Source organism: Triticum urartu, chromosome 5A (genome assembly GCF_056163025.1).
Source record: "Triticum urartu cultivar PI428250 chromosome 5A, HENAU_Tu73, whole genome shotgun sequence".
In the NCBI taxonomy this organism is placed as follows: domain Eukaryota; kingdom Viridiplantae; phylum Streptophyta; class Magnoliopsida; order Poales; family Poaceae; genus Triticum; species Triticum urartu.
The window spans coordinates 478,675,786-478,698,442 of NC_141877.1; the positions used below are offsets into that span (position 1 = coordinate 478,675,786).

The 22,657-nt window shown below is 44.7% G+C and overlaps 3 protein-coding genes across 3 annotated transcripts; 1 reads left to right on the forward strand and 2 right to left on the reverse strand.

The window, feature by feature from the left end:
• Positions 1 to 917: 917 nt before the first annotated feature.
• On the reverse strand, positions 918 to 2,468 carry LOC147972096 (uncharacterized). Its single transcript, XM_087524222.1, has 3 exons — positions 2,177 to 2,468; positions 1,055 to 1,939; positions 918 to 942 (listed from the first exon to the last, which is right to left on the reverse strand). Exons 1-3 carry the CDS (start codon positions 2,212 to 2,214, stop codon positions 918 to 920), a joined length of 948 nt encoding a protein of 315 aa, XP_087380348.1. The 5' UTR covers positions 2,215 to 2,468.
• A 1,112-nt stretch (positions 2,469 to 3,580) lies between these two features.
• LOC125556340 (protein SRG1-like) lies at positions 3,581 to 5,045 on the forward strand. Its single transcript, XM_087522941.1, has 3 exons — positions 3,581 to 3,962; positions 4,168 to 4,495; positions 4,598 to 5,045. Exons 1-3 carry the CDS (start codon positions 3,601 to 3,603, stop codon positions 4,895 to 4,897), a joined length of 990 nt encoding a protein of 329 aa, XP_087379067.1. The 5' UTR covers positions 3,581 to 3,600; the 3' UTR covers positions 4,898 to 5,045.
• Positions 5,046 to 16,010: 10,965 nt separating this feature from the next.
• LOC147972097 (uncharacterized) lies at positions 16,011 to 16,632 on the reverse strand. The gene has a single exon (XM_087524223.1). It carries the CDS (start codon positions 16,614 to 16,616, stop codon positions 16,011 to 16,013), a length of 606 nt encoding a protein of 201 aa, XP_087380349.1. The 5' UTR covers positions 16,617 to 16,632.
• Between the last annotated feature and the right edge of the window lie 6,025 nt (positions 16,633 to 22,657).

Here is a 22,657-nt window from a genome sequence, read left to right on the forward strand (position 1 = left end):
AGCCCCCTCCCCCACTCCTTTATATACGGGGGCAGGGGGCACCCCAGAGACACAACAATTGATCATTGATCTCTTAGCCGTGTGCGGTGCCCCCCTCCACAATAATCCTCGATAATATTGTAGCGGTGCTTAGGCGAAGCCCTGCGACGGTAGAACATCAAGACCGTCACCACGCCTCATGCTGACGGAACTCATCCCCGACACTTTGCTGGATCGGAGTCTGGGGATCGTCATCGAGCTGAACGTGTGCAAAAAATCGGAGGTGCCGTAGTTTCGGTGCTTGATCGGTCGGGCCGTGAAGACGTACGGCTACATCAACCACGTTGTTATAACGCTTCCGCTTCCGGTCTACGAGGGTACGTAGACAACACTCTCCCCTCTCGTTGTTGTGCATCACCATGATCTTGCGTGTGCGTAGGAAATTTTTGAAATTACTACGTTCCCCAACACCAAATTCCTCGCCTCAACAGTCGCATGAGACTTGCGAGGTTGCTTTGCTTGCACACAAATTTGGCACTTAGAACCTTTGACAATTGTAAATTTAGGGATTAAACTCAAATTTCCTAGCCGCGTCATGACACCAAAGTTAATATGACAAAGTCGTGAATGCCAAACATTTGATTCGGTTTCACTGCAAACATGATTAATAACTTTAGTGCAAAAGTCTGACAAAGATAAGCGGAACAAGCCTCTGCTCTCATAGCCCTTCCCAACAAATTTTCCACACTTAGATACTACAACCTTATTGGACTCAAATACCAATCTATAACCATCTTGACAGAAACGAGAACCGCTGACAAGATTTTTATTTATAGCAGGGACATGCTGCACGTTCTTCAGTCGCATGAACTTTCCTGAAGTAAACTTCAGATCGACCGTACCAACACCATGAACAGAAGCATGTGTCCCGTTTCCCATCAGCACGGGTGTAGTTCTTGCGACCTGATAAGAAGAAAACATGTTTATGTCAGAACACACATGTACATTGGCACCGGTGTCAATCCACCAATCTGGAGAATGACATACTGAAAGAATGGTAGGAAATTTACCATACCCGACATCTTTCATGTCAACATCGCCAATAACAACATTAGCAGTCTTGCTATTGTTCTCATTCTGACGCATGTCCCAGCGGTCCTTGCAGGATGAAGCCCAATGTTCTTCACTGCCACATACATGGCACTTTCCTTTCTTCTTATAAGTATCCTTCTTCTTCTTGAAGTTGACAGGTTGTGGGGCTTTGTACTTGCCATCAAAATTTCCTTTTCCCGCATAGTTTTTGTTCTTGGTTTTGTGGGTTTGGAAATTTCTTTTTTGTACCAAATTGGCACTGGAATTCCCCTCATGGAAACAAGCACGTGTGTCTTTTGCCCTCGCCTTCTCTTCTACATCAAGAGTGCCAATTAGATTGACAACGGTAAACTCTTGCCCCTTATGCTTCAGAGAGGTAGAAAAATTCCTCCATGAAGGAGGAAGCTTGGCAATGAATTTGTCCGGTAACACACAATTGAGATGCTCAAGTTCTTTAGTGGGCGACTGAATCTCATGAGCCTGCTCAACAACAGAGCGGTCATCAGTCATCTTGTAGTCATGGTACTGTTCCATGATATACAACTCACTTCCCGCGTCCGCGACTCCAAAATTGACTTCGAGCGCATCCCACATATCTTTACCGACCATGATGGTCATGAATGGATGTCTGTAGCCTCCAATCTTGTCGCCAAGAACACTCAAGACAGCACCCCTGAAGAGGGTGTCTGTAGCCTGGAAAGCTTGCTCTTGCTCAGCAGTCAGCTCTCCCTCTGGCTTGCCTTTAAAGGCGTGAAAACAGTTCATAGTGGTAAGCCAAAGAGCTGCCCTCGCACGCCACCTCTTATAGTTCACGCCCTCAAATGGTGCGGGCTTACGAGTTGCAGCAAAAGCAATAGGAGAAAATTGCCTACACATTTCAGGTTTTTGGATTATTGAATAATTAGGCATTTTCCCGTATAGTTTAATCCAGAAAAATAATGGATAAAACATGAATAGCAATATATTGATGAAACTAGAAACTAGCAACAGTTCGTTGAGACTAGTCATGCAATCAAAATCATAAGCAAAATGCATCATATCCATGTCAATTGCTATTAGCAATAAACCAAATGCTAGCCCTAACAGTGAGGATAAGATGGCATACGGCGCAGTAGCAGAAGGTGCAGATGTCCTGATCGTCATGTCGCTGAAGAGGTCCTTGACGTCGGGGAAGAAGTCGTCGTTGGGGAACTCGTCGTCAGTGATGTCTCCGTTCGCAGCCACGATGAACAAGACTCCAGCAGTCGCGTAAGGACACTCCCCAAAAACCTGATCGCCCCTCTCCCGTACCGGATCACAAGAGGCGGGGTTTCGGAGGCCTGCTGTCTCACTCTCCGGTGCACGCAGGAAGCGAGATGGGAAAGAGGTAGGCGGTACAATGCTCTGGAACAATGCGAAAAGTTGTGTCTCGTTGGGAAGAGGAGCGACCTCTTATAGGAGTAACGAGATGAAACTGAAATGGACGCACTAATTCTCATTAAGGAGAGGAGAAACAGACGCACTAAAAATCCTATTAAGTGGTCAGTTTCGTCTCCCATTAGTTGGCAAGTCGTTTCAAGTTCTTGCATGACAAAATATGCTAGCACACACGGTATGAAGAAACCAAATGTACTAATGAAGAAATGAAACCGAAACCAAAATATTGATGCCATCAATGAGGAGATGAATGTCATCATTTACCACCATTGGGTTTCATTTTCCACTAGCGCAAATATTTTAACTTCTTTCTTGTCATGCATGAACGTGCCACATGGGCCTATGGGATTTTCCTAGAAATTATTGGATATAACAGATGGTTTAAATCACAATAATTCTAACAGTATGTGTCTTGGGCAATAAATAATATCATCTAAGATATTAATCTATGATACTACACATTACGGAGATGGTATCGTACGCTAACATATGCATGATACTCATATATGATACTACCTATTAGGCTGTTCGTAGTGGGTGGTCTAAAATGACAAAAAAATCCCTATATTGTCCCCTCCCTCCTCCCACTATTGATTTCCTCTCTCATCTCTGGTTTTTCTTCCCCCGGTTTTTCTCTAAAAACACCTCAACCGCCCCACGTCTTATTGACTTTCTCTCTATCTCTATCTACATCTATCTATCTATCTAGCTATCTATCTATATCTATATATCTATTAATACCACTTCAAAAGGACATGAGGTTTTGATTCCTCTCTTTCTTCGTCCATACCTATATCTACATATCTATCTATAATATTGCCTTCGTCCTAAATTAATTGTCTTAGATTTGTCTAGATACGAAAAACCTAAGACAATTAATTCAGCGCCAAGATTCAAAGCAACATAGACCGTTGGATCAACATGGGTGGACGGGTGAGATCTGTTGGATGTAGATATTGATTTATATCTAGCTAGTATGGATATGATAACCCTGTGGCCTCCAAATACTAGATAGATAACGTTGAAATAGGCGCACACCTGAAGCCTATATATATAGAACGCAAAAGAGAAGAGTACGTTCACTTGGTTTAGAAGACCTATTCTAGTGTGAAGATGGTTCATCGGGATCAGGGAAAGCTGGTGCAGGTGGTGGCCGCGGATGTTGGACTTGTGGCGCCGCCGAGCAGGTACGTGCTAAGCGAGGAGAATCGTCCGACCACTGTCGCTCAGCAAGCCAAGCTGGTGATCCCCATCGCGGACGTGAGCCGTCTGGCCATGCCTGATGATGTTGAGGAGGCGGCCAAGCTTCGCTCTGCGTTGCAGTCATGGGGCCTCTTTGTGGTGACCGGCCATGGCATGGCAAAGGAGTTCCTCGATGATATCCTCGAGGCGACGAGGAGGTTCTTCCACCTGCCGCTGGAGGAGAAGCAGAAGTGCGGCAATGTGATCGACGGTGTCAAGTTCCAGAATGAAGGGTACGGCATCGACTGCATCGACTCCGATGAACAGATCCTCGACTGGTGTGACCGGCTCTGACTCCAGCTCCAGCCGGAGGACGAGAGACGTCTCTAGTTCTGGCCACAAAATCTAAGGCACCCGATCTACACATCAATTGTTGCCCTCAATGATTTAAAATCTTTTTTATTTGCATTTATATTGGAGATCATATATAATCTGCAGGGATCTCCTACACAAGTACACCCTAGAGAGTGGGAGGGTGACCATGGATGTGCTGAAGGCCATGGCAAAGCTTCTGAATCAGGAGGAGAACTTCTTCATCAACATGGTGGGTGAGAGGTTCAAGTCATACTCGAGGTTCACCTACTACCCTCCCTGCCCACGGCCGGACCTCGTCAACGGGCTGAAGCCACACATCGACAACTCCGTCATCACACTGCTCCTCATGGACAAGGACGTCGGCGGCCTCCAGGTGCTCAAGGACGGCCACTGGGTTGATGTCCCCGTGCTCGGGAATGACCTGTTGGTCGTCGTAGGCGAGGCCATGGAGGTATGCATATACACACACAATTACTTAAGGACTTCTACAATGGACCAAAAATGCAATTATTTGCATTGATCATGAACGAGACTCTCATTTCTGTGCATACAGATCGTCAGCAATGCAATCTTCAAGGCGCCATGGCACCGTGTCGTGACGAGTGCCGACAAGGAGAAGCTGTCACTGGCGACGTTCTACCAGCCGGAGCCGGACAGGATCATAGGGCCGCCGGGGGTACTGGTTCACGAGAAGCACCCGGCCATGTTTAAGAAGTGCCTGGTCCAGACCTTGGCCGATGGATATTGGGATGCATTTGCAGCGGGAGATCGCACCGTCGACTTCCTCAATGTCAGGATCAATGCTGAGGCTGACGCCGAACTAGAGGCGCGTGCAGTGGTTGCAAACAACTAAATAATTTGCAGTAGGGAGTGAGTGCATGATGTTCCTCCCTCACTCGCATAAGTGTAATGTGAATAGGAGTTGATCGATGTACCTCATATATGATCACCTCCCTGGAATAAAATAAAGAGTCAACTACATCATTGGTACTTAAACTTGATTGAAATGGTCACTTTAATACTAAAACTTGCGGCACACATCGAACTAGTGGGCGTGGTAATACAGTGCTAATCACGGACGGATACGAAATCAAGGATGACTAGGCGCCAAGTGAGGCTTGGGGCTGTTTTTCTTTTTGTGTGACCCTCTATATTTTTGCGAGCGTGCGTAGCCATCCCAACCATTGCCGTTTGTTGTCTAATATGGATACAGCTTCTTTATATCCTTATGGAGTGAAATAGTGAATAAGAATTTCATTCAAAATGAAAGCCTGCCACTTAACCGTGAACGTTTCATGCCTATAAATGATAATTAATCTTTCTGTATGTACATTATAATCATACTTTATAAATACATACATAAAAATAAAATGAATTTCAGAAATGTTCGTGTAATTTCAGAAAAAATCACTTGTTAACTTTAATTACATCCATATAATTAATTTATGAAATATAATAATTGGTTGCAGTCGGCCGACCCATTTTCCACAAGTTAGTATTTTTTTAGAAAATTTTAAAAAGGATATAAATTATCATAGTAATAAAATTCAAGTTAGATTATTTGTGCATTCTAAATAATATACATACAAATAAGTTAAATCAAAATTTTCCATGTTTTTAAAAGTCATGTATTATTATAAAACATATTTATATAATTAAGAAAATATTTGTACTCTCTCCGATCCATATTGCTTGTTGCTGAAATGTATGTATTTAGACATATTTCAGTGTTAGATGTTTGGGCGACAAGTAATATGGATCGGAGGGAGTATAATTTAGATAATATTCATTTGAGGATCGGCACTCTTGTGGGACACTAGGCTAATATTTATTTATTCATACATATTTTTTATTCAGTATTCTTTATAATATATATTTTTAGGAAACATACAAACTTTTATTAAAATAACATTTTAAAGCAGCATTATTTTTTCTAAAATCATGAATATTTTTATTAAAATTGTGAACATTGTTAGACTTATATGAGCATATATTTAAATATATAAGTACTTTTTGAAATTATTTGTACAAATATTTTGTTTATATAATTTATTTGTAATTATTTATAATACAAAATTTCATATATGTATATAATTAACATTAATAAGTGAACAGTTACGAAATTACGTGAACATTTTAAAATGTATTTTATTTTATTTTTAACCAGAGCTCCCAACTTATTACAGCTACTAACTTCCAGTTCACTAAACTTGCTTTCAAAAGAGAATTAGAACTCTATAAACTTGTGCTTCCAAGTAACAGCTGAAAATTTTCAACTAAATAACATTATATTTTTAAATTAAAATGAAAAATCTTCAATTTAAAACTAAATCACACAACTGTAGCTTTGAAAACAAAGTAATGAAGCTATCATCTCACATACATTGGCTAGATTGGAGATTCCGCCTCACGAATTAATCCCAGAAAAGAACCAGGATAGAGCTTTCGATAAATATTCTCGGTACTGCTTCAATGGAATTTCTAATGGGTGTACCGCACGAGCCGGGGAAGAGAGCGGTTGATTTGGGAGGGGGGGGGGGGGGGTGTAGCCCTTACCACCCGAATTTAAAAAGTATTCTTGATTTAAACTTATAAGTTGATATAAACACCGTTTCATGGTTCACCCATATCAGTTTTCATTTATCTTCGATTTGGTAGGTACTTGGGTATATTCGAGTTTTTATTCGTCAAGTTATTTTATTCTAGTTTATACCGGCCGGAGTGGATATGCTAGATTGCACGCATATAGCTAGCCTGACTAATGAGGAAAACCGAACGGGTTGCTTATGTCTTTGTCAGGTAAAGCATCCCTTTCGCTTTTTCATTATTAAATTTTGTGTATGTGATGTAAATAGAGAAATGGGAAAGTAAATATTAATATGATTCTGATTTTCCACCAAACAGAGAGGAAAAACCATAAGCTGGTGTTGTCAGTAATAAGACGCCTTGATGTATAATTTAAGATGGCGAAGAAGTTATATCACACACCTAGTTGAAAACATTCTGCAAACCTCAGATAAACTGCTACTGAAGCTACCAGCTAGAGTTCTCTGAGCAGATATGTTATCATCAGTGGAACAACACCATCTGTCTGGACAAACTACAACAAACGCGCTGCCTAAGAAACTACCAAAACCGTGGAGCAGTTCGGCTGATAAAACTGATGTGACATACATCTGATCTGAGATACTCCCATGACTACGTCCTCAGCGAGAAACTTCTCTCCTTTTGTTAAGACTCCCATCATTTCACTGTACGGTTGGAAGTTCACATCGACATCTTCATCATACTCAAGACCAAGTTCTTCCTGCAGACACAAAGATTATTCATCAATACGGTGGTTAGTACATACAAATATAGCTCGCCTCAGTAATGATGAGAAGTGAATGGGTTTCTTGTGTCTTTGTCAGTTTTTTATAGCAAAAGGGGTCCTGGGACCTAGCTCAAAATACCATCTAGGCAACTAGAGATAAACAGTGTCTTTGTCAGGTAAAACATTGTTTTCTACTCCGTATTTAATTAGTTCTTCTATTTCCTAAGCATCAAAACCAACCTCTAAAACTGTACGTTGGATGAAGCATGTCCCATCGATCTACAAGAATGGAGACAGTGAAGTGTAAGCTCCATTTTTCTTGAAAAGTGCCAGCTATCCTGTCAGTTATTCCACCGATGCAAACATGGATACTGTGATATCTCTCACATAGTTCTTCCGAAGAATGCTTCTCGAGAGAATGACCTCCATGGTGGAAATTGCTTATGTATTTGTTCAGATATGCAAGGGCCTGTTTCTTGCATTTTGTGTGGATGCTAAAGGTGTTACAGTGACAATGCATGCAAGTTCATCCAAACAAGCACCATTTCCCCTCAAACATTTCTATTTCTATTTCTCGTTGACATTCTTATCAAAGAGCTATCCATTATACGGATCGGTGCCCCTTGAGGTGGGCAGGCTCATGTACTGTGGCCGGATATACTGCAGTTTTCTTGCCAAGCAGGAAAACTGAACTATATGTTCCAGCAAAACTGAACTAGAACAAACACAACAGCACACACACAGACTCCTCAATTTTACGGCCATTCTTATCCTGGTTTCTGATTGTACAACTTGATATGCCACGCAAAGAAGAGCAAGCTAAGCAACTTACAAATTAGCGAGATATCATAGCTAAGACTAAAGACTCCCATATCAAACATAGGATAGGATTCAAAATGGAAATCAGCACCAAAAGATCAAACTGAACTTCCATGCTTCTATGACTTACTCTCGATTCAAACTGTCGCATCGCCATGACCTACTTCACTGGCTGATCTGGCTTTCTTTGGCCACCTCCATAACACCTGCCACCGCTGAATGAAGGAAACAGTTTCAGAGGATGAGTCACTAGGATGAGAATTTATTTATGCAACTTGGCGATTTTCTTAAGGAAACTTAGCATTGGTGGTGAATAAAACACATCATAAAAACCATATATGATAATTAAAAAGAGGTTAGAGTAAACATATATACCAGGTGGATTGTTGAAGCTCGTGTAGAGAAAGAAACTCTCAAACCTATCAGCCACGCATATCAGCATATGTCCTCGAACGGCTTACTCGACAACTTCCTTGATCTCAAGGACTTGAGATCAATTGTGAATGCACCAATATCTGTGGCCACAACAAGGATATCAGTGCCCTCCACACAGCCAACAAGCCATAGAGAATCTGAGCTCCTGGTATTGCCAAGGGGGAGAAGCATCCCGAAGTCCATTTCTCTGAGTTTGATCCATGACGCTACTCCATCAACGCTCACCTCCACCGACCACATATGGCATAGCCCATGCTCGTCTAAGTCTACAACCCCTAGCCTACCGTCTTCTGACAAAATGAGGAGAGGGTTTCGCATAAACACACACAGAGTGATAGGCGATGACTACCCAAGTCATACTTGATAATACAACCGTCCCCCTCATAACGATCAATGAGGAAGTGGAGCGCTTGTCCAACGAGGACACCAGGCCTTCCCACCTCAAGATGGCAATGGGGTCCCGAAACCCGCGTCCCCGCGGGTTTTTACCCTATTAAGGGACGGGGATGGGCGGCTTTTCATCCCTGCAGGGCTGTTGTTGGGCACATTATACAACCCGACACGTTTCATGGGTTTGCACCCATTTCGGTAGTCCCCGGACCTGAAACCCGGCAAACCCGGCAAAATACATTTTTTTACCAAGCTTGAGCGTATTTTGATCTTCTCTAGGACTTGGCACTTTGATTTGGATTTGGAAGCTTTGAAGATAGTCTTTTGGAGGCTTGGAGATGTGAAAGATGCTATGATGATTCCTACTTTAAAGTGACTTGTGAACTATGAATTCTATTTCAAAACTTATGTATTGGACTATTTCGTCTCATTTGTGCTTTTGATTTGTGAACCAAGAATTATATTTTAGAACTTGTGCAATTGGACATCTTGTTTAACCACGTATGGCTGAAATATGCTCTGTTTGTTGCTGAAATCTGATTATCTATATTGCTGAAATATGGTATCGTTTTGTTGTCGAAATATTATTCTTTGTTGGTTCTATGTTTCCTTATATATGTCGATTTCCCTGCGGGTTTCCCATGGGTTTAGAAAACCCGATGGGTTTAAGGGACGGGTGAAAAACTAGCTCCACGCACGGTGACGGGGACGGGTTTACGATTTTCTTGTGGGGATGGGTTTGAGAAGGCAAAACCCGATGGGTTTCATCCCCGTTGTCATCTTGATTCCCACCATACCGGCTCCAAGTGTTCCAACGGAGCCGACGTGAATAGAGGCCGGTGAGGTCCACTCGTGGGTCTCTGATTAGTATACAGACGCCCACACGGCCTTCTTTCGGTCACTTTGTACTCAAGGACAACAAAAGCCACCAAAAATGGGGCCAAGTTGCAGGCGTCATGGTTGCAGCCATCTGCCGCGCAGAGCACCGTGGCCGAATAGTTTGTCCCGTTGATGAGGGGGTTGAAGATGTCAGGATTGTGCAACTTAGTTCGTCTCCCAGACAAGGGGTCCCAGACTACCATCGCTTCATATTCCTCGTAATAATCTTCCTCCTCATTCTCATCCGCATCCGCATACCCATCGTAGTAACACATAAGAAGAACGCGGCCATGGCGGCAATCGAGCACAGAACTGTCCAACGGCTTGCAATTGCGGGGACGGAATCTTGTGGTGGGGACGAAGCGCTGGCCTTCCTCCTCCCAGCTCTGTAGGAAGCCTAGGATGGGAGGTGTTTTGTGGAAGACGCGGTAGTGGCTGCGAAAGGCGTGGCCGGAGACGAGGCCGCACCAAGCCTTGCAGACGAGGGAGGCGCGGATGAGGCCCGCGGGGTCGTCCGGCGGGATGCGGATCAGGACCTCCTCCACGAGCTCGTACATCTCCCCCAGCTCCCGCACACGCGGCGGCGCCATGGCCAGTGCTTGCAGGCGAGGAACTCAGATCGGGAGGCCAACGCGTCGGAATCGGCCAGATCTGCCGCTGCCCGATGGAGGACGAAGCAGCCGCCGCCTTCAAGCTCGCGCGCCTTGCTGGACCCATCTCCGGACGCAGCCGGCATTGGTTGATTTTGTCTTTCTGAGTGGGGTTTCGGTGGCTGGCTGGACGAAAGGAGGAAGAGCCAGAGGTAGGGGTGGAAAGTGGTAGTGGATAATTCGAAATATCCGATATTCGTATTTGAGAAAATGACTATTCGTATCTGAAACATCCGCATCCGAATCAAAATGGAAATGGAAGTTATCCGTATCCGAATTTATTAAACAAATACAAAATAAAATATGGTAGGGGATTTTGACACAAATATGGATATGGAAGTGGATATATCCGTATCCGAATAAGATTATGGGAGGTATTTTTAAAAATTCTAGGCCCAATATTCCAATTATCCAACATAAAAGCCAAATAAGTGGTCAAACTTTACTCTTTATATGATTAAACTTATAAATTATTATGCATTACAATAGTATTTATTCATAAACCTATTTATCATTGACTTATTGTATGTCACAAGTTGATTATTTTAGGTCACACAGCTATCGACTAATTTACTTAAGCAATATGTTGATATTATCCGTATCCGTTCCGAATCAAGAAAATATCCGATACGTATCCGTATTCGAATAATATCCGAGCCACATCCGTATCCGAGAACATCCATATTCGGATTCGTATTCGTTTTGAAAATATGAAAATGGAAGTGATAAGAGCACTATCCGATCCGCATCCGATCCGTTTTCACCCCTAGCCAGAGGGGTTGAGGATGATGAGGGCGAGGCGCAGTAGACCGCAATGGGCCTGAGTAAGCAATGGCAACGCGTCCGCACAGTGGGCTGTCAGAAGACTGAGGCCCATCTAAGCCCATAATACAACTTCATTTCTGCTTTACACCCAATTCGTGCCTTGTTTGCGAATCAACCTGTGGTTGAATTGGTTAGGTGGACAGTGGTATCCTCAACCCATCAGGGTTCAAATCCTGGTGATCGCATTATTCCTGGATTTATTTCAGGATTTCCGGCGATGCGCTTTCAGTGGAAGGAGACGTTTCCGTCGACGACGAGGCGCCTACGGTGACTTCGTAAATCTCAAGATGATATACCGGCTCAGTCTCTCGGAGGTGCTCATAGGGGTAGGATGTGCGTATGTGCGTTCATAGGGGTGAGTGTATGCGCGTGTATATGAGCGCTTGTGTCTGTACTGATGCTCACAAAAAAAAAAATTTCATGCCCTGTTTTGGAACAGAGTTTTTGCCGCTATCACGACAGAAGGATCAGAGACAAGTCAAACGGAGGCCACGATTAGCGATATATAAATATCAAAAAGTACATATGCCAAATGACAATTCAGGGTTTTAAATTAGAATGAATTCTACTCCCTTCATCCCGTAAGACGATTTTTAACACTATACTAGAGTCAAAAAACATCTAAGGTTTAGGGTTTAGGGCGAGGACGAAACGAAGATATAACTCTACCACTGCTTTGTCCGACACAAGAATTGCTATAGGAGCAATCCTCAGCTTAAAATACTTTAGAAGGGGGTAAAGACCAACAAAACTTTTGTGAAATTCGATGCTACGGATGAAAAGTTGTTTAATGTGGTAATTAGCATCGAAAATACTAAAAGAGAGGGAAAAACTAAATTAAATTATTCAGATGACAAAGTTAACTGCTAGCATTCAGAAAATCTCATAGTTCGCACAATTAGGAAGAGATGTCCTTGGGAAAGATCTATAAGAGAAATCAAAACAGATGTGGAAAACAAATGAAAAGAAAAGAAAAAATGAGCCGACGGGACATCTTCCTCAACTAAACCATGAAAAACAAACGAATAGTGTTTCTGTTGACCATAGCCAACATGAGCGCAGAAATGGGTTGGGGGGGGGGGGGGGGGGGGGGGGGAGGGTATGTTTGGGCCATCTCATCGGGCTTCAATGGCTTGATATTGGCTTACTTATGCAGCGCTTGGGGATGACTGATTACCTCCGATTCAGTTTTGGATGTAGTAATAGCCTTCTTCTTTGTACGACCTAAGATTTATCGAATCCAGCAAATGATTAAGCTTCGCAACAAAATTTCTCTAAGCCTTTGTGATTGCAAATCATTTCTGTTTCGCGGACCAACGAATAATCATAAGTTTTATATAACAATAAAGAAAATAGGCTAGAGGGAAGGTTTCACTTGCAGCTATGTACACACACTTGGATTATAATTAGATAGAACAACAATGCACCGGTAAGTAATTGGAGATTCTGTAGATCCTCTCCCCGAGGCTCTCACCCCGACCTCTCTCCCCCGAGGTGGCGGCGCCGCGCCGCCCCCGGGGAGTCCCCGTCCACACCGCCCTCAGCCCTTCCCCTCCATCGCCTCCCACTACCGCCGCCGTCGCTGAGGACGCCGCGGGGCGAAGCCCCTGAGGTGAGGTGGCGGCGGCGCAGTCCTCGTTGGCGGTAACGCGTGGGGGCAGCAGCGTCCATCTCCCTCCTCCAACGGCAGTGTGCAGCGGGTTGGCGGTGGCCAGAAGATCTTCGGCGGTCGTTTGGCGGATGAGATTTTGGCTACGATGAGATCTGATCTGGGCCCGAGGGGTTTAGATCGAGATCCACTGCGGCTGCGCCTCATCTCGACAACGGCAAGAGGAGATCCCCCTTGGGTACTCTTCGCGGCACGAGGACGTTCGGGTCTCTTTGCCCGGGCATGGTGGTGGTGGCTGCCTTCTCCATCGAAGGCGGTTGACCAGGCTGGTAGTGATGGATCTTGGATCCCACTATTAGCACCAGCGGCTAGTTGGGGAGACATAGTCGCCCGTGAAATCCGAGCCGACTCCGGTCATGGCGGGCGATGGCGGCGTCTACGTCGTTACCTTGATGAAGGCATCGTCAAGCAACTATCGTCAACCTGCTCGTGCCGTTCCGGGAGAAATCCTAAGATCACTAGATCGGACGATGGTGGCGCTACGGGTGCCGTGTTCCATATTGGGGGCATCGTTTGTGGAGCGGCGCCGGATGGAAGAGGCGTGAGATGGTGTGGCGTGCCTTCTCTCGCGTTGACGACGGCGGGTCTCGGCGGCATGGAGCAGTGGGGTCTCGCCGGTGGGCGTGTGAGGATGGACGAGCGCAGGATGGTGGCATTGTTTGGCGTCGTGGTGGTGTCGACGGCAGCTGGACCGGGCAAGCTAGATGCAACAGTACATCACTGAAGATGGATTGGTGGCAGGTGGCTGCGGCGGCCTCATACCCGGCAGGCGTCCTGGTTGAGGAGTGCGCCGGACTGGTGGGTGCCCCATACCCGGCAGGCATCCTGATTGGGACCTCAGGTCTTAAATGTTAGGTTTGGCTGCAAGGTATGTTTGGTATTAGGCCTAGACTATCAGCATCTCTACATCAACTGGATAGGAGTAACGACATATGTTGCCTAGATGGTGGCTTTAATCTTACTGTTGTATGACTTTTTAAGGTCTTGTGTGAATAATTCATAAAGTGGTTGCATGCATCGTCCAAATGCAGAGGCCGGAGGTCCTCCTCCATTTCAAAAAAAGATAATAATATATGCGTTGTGAAACTAATAAGTGGGCAATGCGTCCTTGTGATAGCATGACCTACTACCGCCGCTTCGAGGATTACATTGTCCAATCTTGGCCCTATCCGACTTATTGAGTTACCTCGGTTATTAAGGATAGAGCATACCGACACATTAGCGTTTTTCTTTTTCTTTTTTGCGTAGCGTTTGATGAGTGCATCATTGCCACCACCATGGAATTGGTTCCTGCTACCACACCGACCTTATTGTCACTAGCTTTCAACATAGCCTTCCAATCTCACCTGCAGTGACGGAGCTTGAGATGAAATTATGGGGGGGGGGGGCATGGGCTGAAGGGGGGGAAATATGATTGCTTTAGGCTGATTTTAGTCGAAAATTAGACCAAATATTAAGGCATATGTTCATGTTTTCCTATGAGCTGGGGGGGGGGGGGGGTGGGGGGCATGGCCCAGGTTGGCCCCAAGTAGCTCCGCCATTGCTCACCTGCTCTATACCTCTCCTTGTATCGATTTTCGGTGTCTCGTGTACCGATGATCCCTCGGATCGAGGTAGAGACAAGAGACAAATAATACCACAAAAATATAAATAAAGTACATATCTTCAATCCCTTCTTGCGCATACATGGGGGTCGCAAGGTTACGCCTCAGTCCTTAGCCTGAGGTGATTACTCACACATCATGAGCGAACCACAAGCAAATTTCATTGTATAAAAAGTTAATTGGAGATGAATGATTGATAGTCTTACAATGTCGTTGATCGCAATTGAATCTTTATTACAAGTAGTTAGTCTAATGGAGATGGAGGTTATGGAGATGGAGATGTGATGTTGATGACAGAGGTGTAGATGGATGTCTCAAAGGGTAAAGCAAAAAGATGAGCCATCGGGTCTTCCTATGTTTTATACTCCCTCCGTCCCAAAATGTAAGACCAGTTTTGATAGTGTAAAAAATGATCATATATTCTGGGACGGAGGGAGTATAGTGCAGGCAAGCGGGATAAGGTTGCAGGGCTTCTCTGTTGTGAATTTGGCTCAGGCCCCTTCATTAAAGTTGTTTGGAATGATGCCACTGAGCAAAGTTTAATATCTGTATTGTCAAATAATAAAGTATAAGAGTCCTATCTCGTAATTTGTACCACATACAACCACCTCCCTCCGAATCCTAGACAATTGTCACTGCTTCAGTCACTCCCAACCGACTAGGCTACGGGTCCACTCCTTCGTCTGCAGTTCCGACGGTGGGAGGGGTGGGGACTCTAGATTTGTGTTGCAGTGTAGTTAGGTCTCTTAGGTTTAGATAGAGTTTGGTTCCTCGACGATGGATTGTGGTGGCGATGGCAGTGCCATGCAGATCATGAACAATGTTTACTTGGCCCCTGGTCTATCTCGTTAGTGGCTACTTCATCGGCGACATAGAGGATGGTGGGGTTCGCCTTGTTGCTGCTCTACTGGAGTGGTTGTGCTATGCAGGTGGTCTTCGAATACGTTTACAAATGGGGTGGACGACGGTGCCTTGTGTCTTAGTTTCCTTCTTCAACCGATGACATCTAGCCAACTTTGATGCCGCCAAGGAGCTTTTGAGGTTAGGCCACCCTGATTTCTCTAGGCGGATTTGGGGTTGTCGTCCAACCCTTGCAATATTCAGCCATTTCCAATATTTACCGGAACAACATTTTTCTGGCTCTGATAGTGTTTCTGAGGTTAGGGGCGACATCGAGCTTTGCTCATAGTACACACAGATATTGTTGTAAAGATGATCTTACAAAGCTTCAAGGTCAGAGGAAAATGTCGTCTATTTCACTGTTGTAACGATGATGAGTTGGTCGATTTTTAACATATACATATGGCATTACAAATTATATAATAAATAATAAAGTATATAAGATCCTTAAATACAGGAAAAGAAGACGCTAAAAATAACCTTCACCACGTGCCCTCCTCGGGGTCTTTGTGAAAGGAGCACGGAGGCAGCGCATCCGTCTGGTCGCCTTGGAACAGGTACGTCTTGCAGCGGAGGTGGCCCAGTCCAGGAACGCTCCCTTCCACGTCGAACTCGGCCCTCCCGAGAGCATAGGTTTCGGCGCATATCTTGTTCCGCAGCTCCTGCTGCAACACAAGCCCCTCCGCCGTGGCCACCACGGTGGCCACGCTGGCGCTCGGCCCCTGCAGGCACCTGCCGTCGACGCAGAACCGCGGAACGCCGCCCCACGCCAGGATCTTCCCGCGGTACGAGACCCGCAGCATCGCGTCGCCACCTCCGGCGCAGGGCCCCCGCCTGCTTTCCGACACCCGGCCGACGTCCACGGCCAGCTCGAAGGTCGGGGAACGCACCTCGGTCTCCGGGATGCACGGGTCCAGCCCCTGGACCTCGACCAGCCGGATGAACAGCCGGGGCTTCGGGTCATAGTTGGCAGCCGGCAAGAAGAGGGCCAGGGCGGTGCCTAAGATGACTATGGTGAGAAGGAGGGCGTAGAAAAAGTCCATGATCGGCGAACTAGCTGACGAGCTATGGTAGGCTCCTGCAGCCATCGCCGCAAGCTCGGCTACTCCCTGGAGCTTCTGTACGGTAAGATGAATACGGCCGGCGAATATGTATTGATCATCGTGTCGTGGGCGATGTATATTCTATTCTACACTGTGACTTGGATCTCAAGCAATCCTATGTAGAGATAGAGGTAGAAACTAGTCCTGCCGTATCATAACAAGCAGTTGTTGTTTTTTTATCTTTTGGATTTGGAGGTAGGTTAGTTCTTGCTTATTCATATTTTTATTTAGCTATATCCAATTTAGGCCTGTATGTTAACAATTTGCATTATCAAGCTTATTGTACTAAGTCTCTGGTGATATCAAGACGGATGATGCGCACGCGGTGTCAGTGATGATGCTATTGGATCCCAGTAGCTTTACCATCATCATCTAGTATAGTTCAGGGTGGTTATGAATCGTGTGAGGTGCAATCATTCTATCAAGTCGTTGTAAACCATCTCAAAACTGACTACCTTGAAGTTACATAATTCACGAGGAAATTATCTCCCTCCAAAATGGCTACCATGGTAATCTGTCTGAGAGGTAGGTGTGACGTTCCCACTATGAGCCCATGGAATGACTTCAAATCTGGTTTGATCTCTACTCACGGGATCTACATCTGGTCTAGGGTCTTTGTTGTGATGATGACGAAGGAGCTCCCTCAGGACTTGGTGAACCCGCACGCTCCGATGATTGGGGACACTACTGGTGGAAGCTGTCATGGATGGGACAACTTGGCAGGCAATCCTTCTCCTCAAAGTTTATAGGCGCCTTGGCCCATCTCAACTTCACTGCCTGACTCACATTGGGGGATGCCAAGACTTCCTACACGATTGTCTTTGCCTTGGTATGAGACCTATAAAGTGGCCATCCCTCCCCATAGGCGATTCACCTACATCATGGCCCTTAAGGGTGTGTCCTCGCCGTCTCCACTCGATGGCTTCGAGGCTGAAGTCCCTCCCAGTGTCCGTTCCTCCTTCACGAGGACCAAGAGAGTTTGGCACTCAGATCTTCCATGAGAATCAATCATTTGGAACTCGCACGAGTTGTGGCAAGCGCTTGCCGTGGATGTCGGCTCCGGCGGTTGTCACTTCTTCAACCATGACTTGAGTTTCCCAAATGAGTCTCCCTGCATGAGCAGATTGTCCCGTCCGAACCCACCTAGCATGTTCAAGCTGCCCATATGCTGCTTTTGTGGGCACTTGGCATCCCGCAAGTGTACGGTATCAATTGTAGATCTTTTTGATAAGTAAAAGTATCAATCCCACGAGAAGCAAAATGAATTGGTAAGTGCAAAATAACAATAATTCACCGTGTGGGCTCAAAGGTGTAAGAGCAGGTACAATAGTGGGCTTATAGCCCGCATACATGGCAATTTTGCCTATGTGATGGAGAGAGACATGAAAAAGTGAGGGGAGTGGACTCACATGCAAGAGCCTAGCTATATGTGTGCTCCTAGGCAGATACAACAAATACGAAGAAAGAGATAGAGAGAAGGTGGAGAAAAGTACTACTCTTATAGCCACTTATAGCTTATTTTACTGTATAAGTGACTAGAAGTGATGACTATATATGACATGACAATGTCATATAGGCAGCAGTTCACTATACTATTAACTATGCTCTAATGGTGTAATTGTCTGTGATGGTGGAGTTGCTGTTGGGGAACGTTGCATGGAAAACAAAAAAATTCTACGCTCACGCAAGATCTATCCATGGAGATGCATAGCAACAAGAGGGGAGAGTGTGTCTATGTACCCTCGTAAACCGTAAGCGGTAGCGTTTATTAACGCGGTTGATGTAGTCGAACTTCTTCGCGATCCAACCGATCTAGTACCGAACATATGGCACCTCCGCGTTCAGTACACGTTTAGCTCGGTGACATCCTCGCCTTCTTGATCCACCAAGACGAGCGAAGTAGTGGATGAGTTCCGACAGCATGACGGCGCAGTGACGGTGGTGGTGATGCTATCTCCACAGGGCTTCGCGTAAGCACTCAGAAAATATGACCGATGGACGAAACTGTGGAGAGGGGTGCCGCACACAACAAAGAGATTGGTGTAGTCTTCTGTGGCGCCCCCCTCATACATATAGGCGGAGGCGAGGAGGCAGCCAAGGAAGCGCCCCAAGGGAAGCCGAATACCCCTTGGGCTCTTGCCCTTGGCCGCCCCCCTTCCTTGTTTGTGCGCGGGAGGAAGGCAGGGGGAGGTAGCGCCCCCTTTCCTTTCTCTCATGAGAAGGGAAAGGCAGGACCAGCCAACCCTCCCCCCTTTCCTTCCCCTAAGGCCGGCGGCCAGGGAGAGGGGCGCACCAGCCCCTTGTGGGCTGGTGTGTTCCCTCTTTGGCCCATTAAGCCCATATAGCCTCCCGGGGCTTTCCGGAACCCCTTCCGGTGATCCGATGACTACCCACTACCTCCCAAAACTCTTCCAGTGTCCAAATAGTATCGTTCTATATAACAATCTTTACCTCCGGACCATTCTGGAGCTCCTCGTCATATCCGTGATCTCATCCGGGACTCCGAACAACATTCGGTCACCAAATCACATAACTCATATAACACTATATCGTCAACGAACATTAAGCGTGCGGACCCTACGGGTTCGTGAACTATGTAGACATGACCGAGACACCTTTACAGTCAATAGCCAATAGCGGAACCTGGATGTTCCTATTGGTTCCTACATATTCTACGAAGATCTTTATCGATCGAACCTTATGACAACATACGCGTTTCCCTTTGTCCATCGGCATGTTACTTGCCCGAGATTCGATCGTCGGTATCTTCATACCTAGTTCAATCTCGTTACTGGCAAGTCTCTTTACTCATTCCGTAATACATAATCTCGTATTTAACTCCTTAGTTACTTTTCTTGCAAGCTTCTTGTGATGTATATTACTGAGAGGGCCTAAAGATACCTCTCTGATACACGGAGTGACAAATCCTAATCTCGATCCATGCCAACTCAACAGACACCTTCGGAGATACCTGTAGAGCATCTTTATGATCACCCGATTACGTTGTGACATTTGATAGCAAACAAGGTATTCCTCCGGTATCCAGGAGTTGCATGATCTCATAGTTGAAGGAATATGTATTTGACATTAAGAAAGCAATAACAATAAACTTAACGATCATATGCTAAGCTAACAGATGGGTCTTGTCCATCACATCATTCTCCTAATGATGTGATCCCGTTACCAAGTGACAACACATGTCTATGGTTAGGAAACCTCAACCATTTTTGATCAACGAGCTAGTCTAGTAGAGGCTTACTAGGGACACGGTATTTGTTTATGTATCCACACATGTATTTAAGTTTCCGATCAATACAATTCTAGCATGAATAATAAACCTTTATCATGAATAAGGAAATATAAAATAACAACTTTATTATTGCCTTTATCATGAGTAAGGAAATATAAAATAACAACTTTATTATTGCCTCTAGGGCATATTTCTTTAGTCTCCCACTTGCACTAGAGTCAATAATTTAGATTGCATTGTAATGAATCTAACACCCATGGAGTCTTGGTGCTGATCATGTTTTGCTCGCGTAAGAGGCTTAGTCAACGGGTCTGCTAAATTCAGATCGGTATGCATTTTGCAAATCTCTATGTCTACATCCTTGACCTTTTCACGAATGGAGTTGAAGTGTCTATTGATGTGTTTGGTTCTCTTGTGAAACCTGGATTCCTTCGCCAAGGAAATTGCTCCAGTGTTGTCACAAAATATTTTCATTGGACCGATGCACTGGGTATTACACCCAGATCGGATATGAACTCCTTCATCCAGAATCCTTCATGCGTTGCTTCTGAAGCAGCTATGTACTCCGCTTCACAAGTAGATCCTGACACGATGCTCTGCTTGGAACTGCACCAACTGAAAGCTCCACCATTCAATATAAATACGTATCCGGTTTGTGACTTAGAGTCATCCGGATCAGTGTCGAAGCTAGCATCAACGTAACCATTTACGACGAGCTCTTCGTCACCTCCATAAACGAGAAACATATTCTTGGTCCTTTTCAGGTACTTTAGGATGTTCTTGACCGCTGTCCAGTGATCCACTCCTGGATTACTTTGGTACCTCCCTACAAAACTTATGGCAAGGCATAAATCAAGTCTGGTACACAACATAGTATACATGATAGAACCTATGGTTGAGGCATAGGAAATGACTTTCATTTTCTCTCTATCTTCTGCAGTGGTCGGGCTTTGAGTCTGACTCAGTTTCACACCTTGTAGCATAGGCAAGAACCCTTTCTTTGATTGATCCATTTTGAACTTTTTCAAAACATTGTCAAGGTATGTGCTTTGTGAAAGTCCTATTAAGCGTCTCGATCTATCCCTATAGATCTTGATGCCCAATATATAAGCAGATTCACCGAGGTATTTCATTCAAAAATTCTTATTCAAGTATCCTTTTATGCTATCCAGAAATTCTATATCATTTCCAATCAACAATATGTTATCCACATATAATATCAGAAATGGTACAGAGCTCCCACTCACTTTCTTGTAAATACAGGCTTCAGCATAAGTCTGTATAAAACCATATGCTTTGATCACCTCATCAAAGCGTATATTCCAACTCCGAGATGCTTGCATGAGTCCATAGATGGATCGCTGGAGCTTGCACTCTTTGTTAGCACCTTTAGGATCAACAAAACCTTCTGGTTGCATCATATACAACTCTTCTTTAAGAAATCCATTAAGGAATGCAGTTTTGACGTCCATTTGCCAGATTTCATAATTATAAAATGCGGCAATTGCTAACATGACTCAGATAGACTTAAGCATCACAACGGGTGAGAAAGTCTCATCGTAGTCAACTCCTTGAACTTGTCAAAAATCTTTCGCGACAAGTCGAGCTTTGTAGACAGTAGTATTACCATCATCGTCGGTCTTCTTGAAGATCCATTTATTCTCAATGGCTTGTCGATCATTGGGCAAGTCCACCAAAGTCCATACTTTGTTCTCATACATGGATCCTATCACAGATTTCATGGCCTCAAGCCATTTATCGAAATCTGGGCTCATCATAGCTTCTTCATAGTTTGTAGGTTCACCATGGTCTAATAACATAACTTCCAGGATAGGATTACCATACCACTCTAGTGCGGATCGTGCTCTAGTCGACCTACGAGGTTCAGTAGTAACTTGAACTAAAGTTTCATGATCATTATCATTTCCTTCCTTTCTAATTGGTGTAGGCATCACGGGAACGGTTTTCTATGATTTGCTACTTTCCAATTTGAGAGAAGGTACAATTACCTCATCAAGTTCTACTTTCCTCCCGTTCACTTCTTTCGAGAGAAACTCCTTCTCTAGAAAGGACCCATTCTTAGCAACAAATATCTTGCCTTCGGATCTGTGGTAGAAGGTGTACCCAATAGTTTCCTTAGGTTATCCTATGAAGACGCACTTCCCCGATTTAGGTTCAAGCTTATCAGGTTGAAGCCTTTTGACATAAGCGTCGCATCCCCAAACTTTAAGAAACGATAGCTCAGGTTTCTTGCCAAACCACATTTCATACAGTGTCGTCTCAACGGATTTAGATGGTGCCCTATGTAACGTGAATGCGGCCATCTCTAATGCATAACCCCAAAAAGATAGTGGTATATCTTTAAGAGACATAATAGAACACATCATTCTAATAAAGTACGGTTAAAACATTTGGACACACCATTACGTTGTGCTGTTCCAGGTGGCGTGAGTTGTGAAACAATTCCACATTGTTTTAAATAAAGGCCAAACTCGTAATTCAAATATTCGCCTCTGCGATCAGATCGTAGAAACTTTATTTTCTTGTTTCGATGATTCTCCACTTCACTCTGAAATTCTTTGAACTTTTCAAATGTTTCAGACTTGTGTTTCATTAAGTAGCTACATCCATACCTACTCAATCATCTGTGAAGGTCAGAAAATAACGATACCTGCCGCGTGCTTCAACACTCAACGGACCGCATACATTGGTATGTATTATTTCCAATAAAGCTTGCTCCATTGTTCCGGAGAACGGAGTTTTAGTCATCTTGCCC

Coding starts and splice junctions, on each gene's coding strand:
- LOC147972096 (XM_087524222.1), bottom strand. CDS start 2,214: ATGACGATCAGGACATCTGCACCTTCTGCTACTGCGCC. Junction 1,940..2,176: donor GCACCTTCTGCTACTGCGCC/GTATGCCATCTT, acceptor TGAAATGTGTAG/GCAATTTTCTCCTATTGCTT. Junction 943..1,054: donor GTTGACATGAAAGATGTCGG/GTATGGTAAATT, acceptor TCTTCTTATCAG/GTCGCAAGAACTACACCCGT.
- LOC125556340 (XM_087522941.1), top strand. CDS start 3,601: ATGGTTCATCGGGATCAGGGAAAGCTGGTGCAGGTGGTGGCCGCGGAT. Junction 3,963..4,167: donor GTCAAGTTCCAGAATGAAGG/GTACGGCATCGA, acceptor TATAATCTGCAG/GGATCTCCTACACAAGTACA. Junction 4,496..4,597: donor TCGTAGGCGAGGCCATGGAG/GTATGCATATAC, acceptor CTGTGCATACAG/ATCGTCAGCAATGCAATCTT.
- LOC147972097 (XM_087524223.1), bottom strand. CDS start 16,616: ATGGCTGCAGGAGCCTACCATAGCTCGTCAGCTAGTTCGCCGATCATG.